This window comes from Corticium candelabrum, chromosome 11, assembly GCF_963422355.1.
Source record: "Corticium candelabrum chromosome 11, ooCorCand1.1, whole genome shotgun sequence".
In the NCBI taxonomy this organism is placed as follows: Eukaryota; Metazoa; Porifera; class Homoscleromorpha; order Homosclerophorida; family Plakinidae; genus Corticium; species Corticium candelabrum.
In genome coordinates this window covers 5125327-5135326 of record NC_085095.1, presented here as the reverse complement: position 1 = coordinate 5135326, position 10000 = coordinate 5125327, and the positions used below count along the sequence as shown (strand labels likewise).

General features: G+C 44.6%; 2 protein-coding genes across 2 annotated transcripts in view; both read right to left on the bottom strand.

The window, feature by feature from the left end:
* LOC134187170 (uncharacterized) overlaps window positions 1-8507 on the bottom strand; it is a 12442-nt gene extending 3935 nt beyond the window's left edge. The window contains exons 1-9 of the mRNA XM_062655285.1: window positions 8494-8507; window positions 8315-8430; window positions 8246-8268; window positions 1415-1638; window positions 1035-1353; window positions 822-967; window positions 707-753; window positions 509-652; window positions 347-457 (exon numbers count right to left, since the gene is read on the bottom strand). Coding sequence (XP_062511269.1) covers window positions 347-457; window positions 509-652; window positions 707-753; window positions 822-967; window positions 1035-1353; window positions 1415-1638; window positions 8246-8268; window positions 8315-8430; window positions 8494-8507 — 1144 coding nt within the window. The remainder of the gene's footprint in view (window positions 1-346; window positions 458-508; window positions 653-706; window positions 754-821; window positions 968-1034; window positions 1354-1414; window positions 1639-8245; window positions 8269-8314; window positions 8431-8493) is intronic.
* The window catches only part of LOC134187048 (espin-like), a 2737-nt gene continuing 71 nt past the window's right edge, over window positions 7335-10000 (bottom strand). The window contains exons 1-6 of the mRNA XM_062655164.1: window positions 9905-10000; window positions 8843-8911; window positions 8630-8784; window positions 8478-8556; window positions 8315-8419; window positions 7335-7594 (exon numbers count right to left, since the gene is read on the bottom strand). The exon at window positions 9905-10000 is cut by the window's right edge and continues 71 nt beyond it. Of these exons, the coding sequence (XP_062511148.1) occupies window positions 8509-8556; window positions 8630-8784; window positions 8843-8911; window positions 9905-10000 (368 nt within the window). The 3' untranslated portion in view covers window positions 7335-7594; window positions 8315-8419; window positions 8478-8508. The remainder of the gene's footprint in view (window positions 7595-8314; window positions 8420-8477; window positions 8557-8629; window positions 8785-8842; window positions 8912-9904) is intronic.

The following is a 10000-nucleotide window of genomic DNA, read 5'->3' as shown; positions in this document are numbered from 1 at the left end:
AGCACCGTATGCATATGATAAACGTGTTTACGTAATTACACATAAAATTCCTTACCACAATCTTCACCATTTGGATTGCAAGTGAGTGCGTACAAGTAAGACAGCGGTATAGAGACAAACTCAAAAAATATAGAGTAATGTCAGTTACAGTAGTTGTCATGTCTTTAAAATACCTGGTAACCACTTGTTTGCACACACACACACACACACACACACACACACACACACACACACACACACACACACACACACACACACACACACACACACACACACACACACACACACACACACACACACACACACACACACACACACACACACACACACACACACACACACACACCACTGTCAAATGATGCAGTGATACCAAATGCTGTAGCATCTCCATCAGGCGATGGCGTCAATGCTGCCGTGCCAATTTTGCTCATGATTCCATCCATCATAGTTACGATCTCTACAAGAATATATTCTAAACGTTTGAACTAATAATATTATTTTGATTTACCTTTGAAGTGTAGTCTGCAGTCAGGTTGTCCATCCCAGCAACGTACAATGATCTCTCTATATCCCTCTACACAGTCGTCATCACTTAGTAAAGGCCTCTGACCAGCCAGAACATTGACTCGTATGACGGAAGGTAACTCACCAGCTGGAAATGGCAACAATGTTAATATACTAATAAGAAGAACAAAACATGTACAACCATAGAGTGTCTTCATTTCCTTCAACTGCCAAAGAATCATTGCATATCTATAATACAACAATTGATCCTCCTAACACCCACCCCATTGTCAATGTCATAGGTACAAATGACTTACCCGTAAACGTCAACTTTCTTTTCCTTCTCCTTCTTAACTGTTCTACTAAATATTTCAGGTGCAGTAAATGCTAACGTTCCTTCCATGGTGTTTCCTGTTGATTGTGTTGAAATATCTCGAATTGTGGCCAGCCCAAAATCAATGATCTAGAAGTCAGTAGTTTCAGATATAACTACAACCTTACTCTTAAACAAGACAACATTTAGATCTCACTTTACAGTGGTAGTTTTGACCCACCAACACATTCGTTGTCTTCAAGTCTCTGTGAATAATCGGTGGTTGCAGACTGTGTAAATAGTCCATCCCTTTGGCAAGTTCTAGAGCCATGCAAATGCGACACCTCCATTGCTTCAAGACCGGATGGTCGTCTACTCCAGAAAGTAACATGTTCTCCAAATCTCCAAACTCCACATATTCCATAACAATCGCATAATGTCCAGGGTCGATGCACAGGCCCAAGAAACGAATGATATACGGGCAATCAACAAGCTGTTGTAATATGCTTGCCTCCCGAACGAAAGTCTTTTCTTCCCTAAAGCACATAAAAAAGACACATACAGATTGTGCCACCTGAGCTACCTCTGTATTTCTACGTTTGCCGCAGTCTGTGTCGCATTTTGAGAACTTTGACCGCCGCTAGTTCCCTAGACTTCGCCAACCGACATCGATAGGCGATACCAAACCCTCCGGAACCGAGAAAATCATATTCCTCACTGTAAACGATTTCTCGCCGTCTAAATATCGTTGACCGACTACTCATGAAGTCAACCATCTCAATATTAGCATGTAGCATAAATTCCCGTATACGAAACTGAAACTTTCATTAAATAACTAGTCACCTGACAATCTAATCACCTGATAGACAATCACACGTGAGGCCGCGCGCGCACGAGCACATACACACACACACACCAGTACACACTCAGAAGAGTAGAGCGAGTACATACAGTTACTGTAGCTAGAGACAGGTGGCCTTACATGTAATGTTGTATGAGTGTCAAGCGTTTACTACATCAAGCGTGGAGAAGAGGGTATCGTAGAGGACTAGGGATCTCAAACAGAACATCCTTGCGGGAAACTCTTGGAGAACCTATCAGGGAAGCTCTAGATCTATTGCACGTTAGCCAGCTGTCTTTCCTAGGGAGAGCAGTTCATTCTAATGATGAATTAGTGAGCGGGTTCATTATGAATACTCAAGGTAATCTGTGGCGATCAGTGGACAATGAGACAAGGACAAGAATCATGGTGTTGTCCTACATGTACTTCAAGAACTGGATTAACCCTTAATTTATGTTTGTTTATCCTTCTACGTTTATTCTTCTATGAATATCTATATCTATTGTTTGTGTATGTATCTTGTCTTGCCTAGAGCACTGTACCTGTAGTGGTATGAAACAAAATATATTATGTGTCGTTATGCCCCTCCATGATGGGCAAGTGGGGTCTTTACTCACATCTGGGCGCCCACCAACCCGGCAGGTGAGCTCAGCAAAGTACATGTTTCTGTGCAGTCCACATGGCAATCAATGACTATCCAATTTGATATAGATTTCAGGCATTACGGTGACTTCGACCATCGGGATAGTACGCCTAGTGGATATAAATGACCACCAGGAAAGCAATGAACGTTATCGTCAACGGACCGTTCGACAGACCACAAAAACTCCCAATGACTGAAACGAGTCATAGTCTCGTGGACAAAGCTGGAGAAACATGAGAGAGAAAGACAGGTAAGTTTCATAATTTACTGTCGTCACTGGGGTTTGAACCCCCAAACCATGGATTGGTAGCCATTTTCGCTAACCACTAAGCCACGGCACATGACTTTACGAAGGATCCAAGTAGATCCCAGAAGCACTGTTTTCTGTAAGAGCTGCAGATTTTGATGACCTGGAATAATGTCCAGCCACCGTGCAATACCTGCGTGCACTGTGCCCAAAGCTCCTAAGACCACCGGAACCACTAGCGTGCGACAATGCCACATGCGGCTTATCTCCACTCACAAGTCGCTGTACTTCGCCAACTTCTCAGCATGTTTCTTGCCAATATTGCCATCAGCAGGGCAGCTGATATCAATAAGAAGACAAGTGTTTGTCTTCTTATTTCTGAGACAGATGTCAGGACGATTGACTTTGATCTTCCGGGCAGTGGAGATGGTAGTATTCCACATCATAGTAATGTCATCCGTCTCCACAAGCCTATCAGGATGATGCCGGTACCATCTTCTCTCCACTGGAACCCCAAAATGGCGACAAACATCCCAGTGAATGATGGAGGCCACCTGATTGTGTCGATCAGTGTAGTCCGTCGGTGCCAAAGCACTACAGCCTGCCACAATGTGGTCGACTGTTTCCAGGCCTACAATGCACATGCAGCAAGTAGGACTGACATCACGATGTAGAATCTTACGCTCATAGTACCGAGTCCGAAGAGCTTGGTCTTAAGCAGCAACAACCAGTCCCTCAGTTGCAGCAGGAAGACTCGCTGCCTTTAGCCATCCGTAGGTCTCTTTCATGTCCACAGGCGGTTGCTCAGCGAGACGTCGATACTGCCCGTGCATAGGCTTCCCGCTCCGGGACCGCACACGAAGAGAACTGCAACACGTACGGTAATGTCTCGCATCTGTTTCAGGCGCTTGCTCGAAGCCACCTTCAACCGAGATGGGTGCAGTCCTGTGTAAGCTCTGCAACTTGTCGTCCGAAGCAAGACTCCTCCGCAGCTGTGCAGTAAAGTGAAAAGCCATGCGGTTGATCGAGTGTGAAGATTTTCCGGAGTCACACTCCCCTATCATCTGTATGAAAGGATCAGAACTGTCAGAAAGGTAACAGTTTAGCTTCACAATACAAGACTGATATGTCGATTCAATCTGTTATAACCCCCTACCCCTATCACTGCAAAAAGCGTACAGTCGGTCGACGTCTGCAGAAGGATGGTGGACACCCTGCATAGAGAGGAGCTTTCTGGTCCGCCGATCGAGCTGCTGCAGGTCCGTGCACCCCCAATGAATGACGCCAAAACTGTAAGTGAGAACCGGTAGTGCAAACCCATTGACGCCTAGAATCTTGTTCCGACCATAGTTTACAACTCAGTCCGGAGAACCACCTTCACTCTGCGGAAGTAATCACAACGGAGTCTCTCACACATAATGCTGTGCTGAATACCGTTACTCTCATCTACACCAAAGCACTTGTAGACTTGACCCGGTTCCAGACAGTTGATGGTGTCCGTTTTTCCTACCGTCACTCCAGAGTTGTGTCCAGATAATCTGCCATTGACAAAGTGTGCAACAGCACACTTGTCCAGACCAAACTTCATCTGGATGTCATCAGAGAAGGTACGAACCGTGTGCAACAACCCATCCAACTGATCAGAGTTTCTGCCATACAGCATGTAAGCAGATGACTGATGAGGTGACGTTTGGCAGTCTCACCATGCCCAGTGGTCATCCGGTAGCCGTAACCAGTTCTGTTCAGCTCCTCACTCAGAGGATTGACAGCCATACAGAAGAGAAGTGGAGAAAGGGAGTCACCTTGGAAAATACCCCTCCTGATCTGCATAAGTCTTGTCTTGATCATACTGTTCCCGCAAGAAAGCACCATCGATGTCCTCCAACTCTTCATCGCACGTGACAGAAACCTGCACAAGACTGGACTGATGTTATGCATCTGAAGGCATTGGAGCAACCAACTGTGTGCCACGCTGTCATAGGCTTTCTAGTAGTCCACCCAAGCGATGCTCAAGCTCTTGTGCCTGGTCTTACAGTGTTCGGTAAGCAGCTTGTTGATCAACAGCTGATCCTTTGCACCAAAAGATCCCTGTCGACAACCCTTCTGCTCAGCTCAGGAGCCATGAGGTTTCTCTGAACCAAATGCCCTGCAATCCTCTGCCTGATGACTGAGGTGAGAGTCTTATAGAAGACAGACAGACACGCGATAGGTGGTAATTTTTGGCCTGGTCAGTCTTGTCATTCTTAGGAATCAGAGTGGTTGTTCCTTGAGGCAACCAGTCGGATACAGAGTCTGGATTCTGAACCAGCAGGTTGTAGTTACGAGTCAGATCAGTGTGAAGACACGTGATACGCTTGACCCAAAACCCAGCAACCTTGTCTGGACCAGGAGACTTCCAGTTCCCATCCTTTTGAGACACGATGTGACCTCATTGTCTGAGATAGACACCCACTGCTGCTCGTCTTTCCGGTGCATCTCGCCATCGGTTTGACGTCACAGCTAGTAGGCAGACTCATTGTAATGTACCTCAGTTTCTAGGATACCACCCCAATACTGCTCGATCTCAGACTCGGATGGCGGGGAAGTGACCTGGATAGTCTGCTTACCCAACTGTCTGCAAAACCATCCAGCATCTCGTTGAAACAAACAGTTCTGGCGAAATCTCTTACGATTCTTCTCCAGCCTCCTGGTCCGCTCGACCTTGGACTTAGGTTCCATTTTTAATCGATTGATGGTGACCTCACAACTCTCCGAACAGGAAATGCCCAACCGATGCCGGAGAAGTCGGAGTTCATGTAACATACGAATGCCCGATGAACCCTTTCTAACCTCCAGCAACAGTGAGATCGCATGCCGAAGTGTGAGAATCTCCATATCTAGCCTTCGTCTCCATGTGGGTGTTTGAGAATTGGTTGACTTCGCCGTCTTTAAGCCCCGCCTTTTGGACACTAGTGAAGCAGCAGAGTATACCAGGTAACTGATTTCACTCATATCTGCTTCATCCTTCAACGAACTGATGATCGTGTTAAGATCACCAATAAGTTTCAAGGTTCCACTGTTCACAAAGATCCTTGGAAGGCGTTGTCTTTCACAGATAGGAATTTGCCTGACTTTCTGCAACTCCTCAAGAAACTCTCGACGAAGTACAGGGTCCACAGCAGCATCACTATCAAGCAAAAGACCATCCTCCGTTTGGCAGCAGTCTGGACTGAGTTGAGATGTAGGAGTTTCCATCCTTTCTAGCCGAGAAGCTATACTAGGATGTATAGTCATCAGATCAGAGCTCACGGAGTCACAAGGGAATGGTGATTCCCTGATAGCACTGCACTGAGCTGAATCCAAAGTGTCATCTACGGATAGAATATCACCACTATCTCTTGCAGATGAGCAGTCCTTAGAGAGAACAGTGACTGACTGAACAGAGGAACCATCTTCCAAGTGAATAGCAAACTCATGATCCTCTTGCATCATTGTCATGACAGGTTTTCCACCACGTGCAGCAGGCGCCATCCTGACTGAAGCCATGCAAGGTGACACGTTGTCAAGCAAAGGCGTGACAACTCAACTATCAGCTGAAAGAGCAGAAACCACATCCAACGCCGACATCTGCACACCAGGACAAACGTCAGTCGTAACAGATAACAAACCTGAGACAGACTTTCCATCCTGTGCGGTCTTGCGTTTAATCTCCTCCAACTCTGATTCAGTCAGACTTCCAGAAGTTAGGAGATATCGCTTCTGGTCGCTGCTCAGAGACGTCAGTCAGAGAAGGATTTCGCTCACACCACAGCTGATGCATGGGTTTTCTGAAAGCAGAGAACTTGCATGACACAGCACGTGGTAATAACAAAACATCGCTTGCCTATTCATTTGTCGCGTCCATTCCCGTCGTCTTGTTGCATTGCCGCTCCTGTTAGCCGAAACACAAGATTCGCTAGGAACGGTGGGCATCACAGTAGTCTCGTCAGCGGGATTTGAAGCCAAATTCAAATCAAATGCCGCACGAGAGATGGTTCGACCAGTCGCCCTACGCCCAGAACAATTCCTGGTCTTTCGAACAGCTCCAGTGATTGCAGAAGCCGACTTTTCGAGCCCTGTCCTGGTTTCCTGACAAGGAACGCGTTCCTCAGCCAGCTCTGAGACGAGCGATACAGCTAGACGTCCATCTTTCATCAATATCCGGGACATTATTATTATGCGTCGCTATACCCCTCCATAATGGGAAAGTGGGGTCTTTAACCCCCTCTGGGCGCCCACCAACCCGGCAGGTGAGCCCAGCAGGGTACATTTTTCTGTGTAGTCCACACGGCGATCAATGACTAGCCAATTCGATATAGATTGCAGGCATTATACGGTGACCGCGAACACCTGGACAGCACGCCTAGTGGATATCAATGACCACCAGGACAGCACTGACCGTCTTCGTGAACGGACCGTTCGCCAGACCACAGAAACTCGCCAACGACTAGAACGAGTCATAGTCTCATGGATAAAGCTAGAGAAACCTGAGAGAGAAAGACAGACAAGTTTCATAATTTACTGTTTGAACCCCCAAACCATGGGGTGGTAGCCATTGTCGCTAACCACTAACCTACGGCGGTGACTTATTATTATTATTACTACTACTACTCCATCATTAATGTGGCACAATGACTGCCGTTGATGGGCAAGTATAGGTCTGATGTTGGACTGTTATAACTTATAACCTGCACTGATACATGCAAGCACCTGAAATTTTTGGATGCTCAAACCTTTTGTTCACTGTATGTCACACTCGAGACACTGAATAAATTTCTATATTAATTAACTCAGATAACACTAAAAGTACAAACACTTTATAGAATTACTCAAAACATGCGTCTACTTAGCTAATGGCTACAAAATAAAAATGTGACTGCAGTACCACAAGGCACTTGTAAGTGTTACATTCCGTACAAATTTCTACAAACACTGTACATTGTACCACTCTCTGCACAAGTTTTTAGTAACCAATGTTGTTGGTTGCACTTTTGAAAAACTTGACTTTCTCTATCTGAAGGCCTGCACCTAACACACAAATTGACGTGAAACAAAGGCGCATATTTAACGTCATAGACATGCACAAGTTGTGTCAACCATATTGAAACTGGTATAATACACATCATGTACCGAGACAATAGGACCCACACTTTAAGTCCATTTAGTAAACTAGTAAGTTGTGGTATTAAAAGTGTGTGTGTGTGTGTGTGTGTGTGTGTGTGTGTGTGTGTGTGCATGCGTGCGTGCGTGCGTGTGTGTGTGTGTGTGTGTGTGTGTGTGTGTGTGTGTAAGTTTATTTTCAGGGGTGTGAGTATATATTCACACATTGGTCCATTTTACTATATACCAACTTATAGGCTTAATTTATGTAGGTTTGTTCAGGGGTATCCCGTAATAGATGGTAGAGGTGGCTCTAGTCTCCTCCTTTGAGGGGGTGGATAAATTTCAAACAAATAAAGAATGAGACAAATAAAACAATCACACAAACACACTGACAGACATGAAAACACAAACAGATCTAGAAAGTCACACAAGCAGACAAACAGAAAAAAAAACCAGATAAACCAACAAACACATGCATAAGCAGGAAAACACAAATGGCCAAACAAAATTCAAAGGCATGCAATGATGAAAGCCAATTTTTCACAAATACAATATCAAGATACTACAGTGCAGTACCAGCACCAAGCAGTTTGTAACCGCTAAAGTTAACAGCAAAAAACCAGAAAGACAACAAAATACATTTACCTGCGGCATTGTGTGCTGGAGTGCAACCATGAAAGTCTGCTTTCATCGCTCTTGCCTGACCCACCGTCTCCACGATGTATGACAGAGTGAGAGCATGACCCTTCGCTACAAAATAACTAATCAATTTGAGTAAGTAAAAAATAACTCACAGTGTGACTCTCACCAGCACAATAATGTACAGGAGTTGCACCATCTCAAGTCTGACACAGCAGCTCGTCTTGTCCCACGATATCAACTAAACACTAGGAAATAATAAAGAGTTGCTTCCTTCCTAATTTGTTACCTACTATACGAGTACATAACATGAATGCAAACCTGCAGCACATCGGTATGTCCTCCCTGAGCTGATGCACGAAGCAATGTCATTCCATCTTTTGCTTTAGCTAGAGAATTAGCCGACCCTTCTTTCACCAAATACTTTAAACACTCGAGGTTTCCCTCCTGAGCAGCAAAGTAGACTGGTGTGCAGCCTATTCACAAATTTTATAGTCAACGTGTTGGCTTCCAAATGCGAAACCTTGCCTGCACCTTTACTATCTTGGTAATTCGCTGTCAGTTTTCGGTGTGATATCAACAGTTTCAATACCTCTAAGCTACCTATATTGGTACAGTTTAATCATGTAAATGACTCTGCAGTAGTCGGGTAATTATCAGACAGACAAACAAACAGATAAAGAAACATGCAGACAGAAACAAGTAAGCAAACAACAAACAGAGACAAACAAACAAACAAACTAAAGCACATAAAAGTAAAACAAACAGACCAACAGACAATCGGCAAACAACAAACATCATCTTTGACTGTTCTTAGTGAATTAATTCAATTTATCAAGTATATATTGACAGACAACAGACAGACAAACAAACAGACAGACAGTTGGTGGTTGTTGGGCTTCTCTATGTAATTACTATTGGTGTAAGTTAATTGAGGGGCTGAGAGCTAAAGTGGCATAAGGGACACATTAGGCAGAATTGAGTTACGCCACGGAGATGATACAGAGCAATGATATCTACCTAGTGCTAGATTGGCATAAGCGACAGAAGCATAGGCGTGTCAGAAATCAGACACTCCACTATAGCACTATGGAAGTAAGAGGTATCGCGAGGGCTGTAGCATTGTATCTCCTAGCACGCATTACTTTAATTAAGCAAATTGAGTGTACACTCTAATGGCAGACCAGAGTGAGGAAGGAACGACTAGGACTAACTTTCACTGCACTAGTGTATATTCATTTCAAGTTGATTAGTTAGAAAGAAGTCTCTTTGATTTTATGTGCATCACAAACTTTGCATCCAATTCTCTTGAAAACTAAGTGCCTGGTGCTTACGCCACTTTAGCTCTCAACCCCTCAATTGTTGTGATGATTTATGAATATATGTATTGTCAAGACAGACAGACAAACATAAGACGAACAGACAGACAAACAGACAGACAGACAGACAGACAGATAGACAGACAGAGAAACAGACAGAAAGATAGACAGACTGACAAACAGACAGAAAGACAGACAGACTGACAAACAGACAGACAGACTAACAGACAAACAGACAGACAGCAAACAAACAGACAAATAAATTACGCTCATCAACCTGCAGCTGCTGCCATGTGAACAGCAGAACAATGACTGGGATTTCCAACAAACAACCCAACTAATCCAAACGTCGTCAGCATCCAAACCACACATT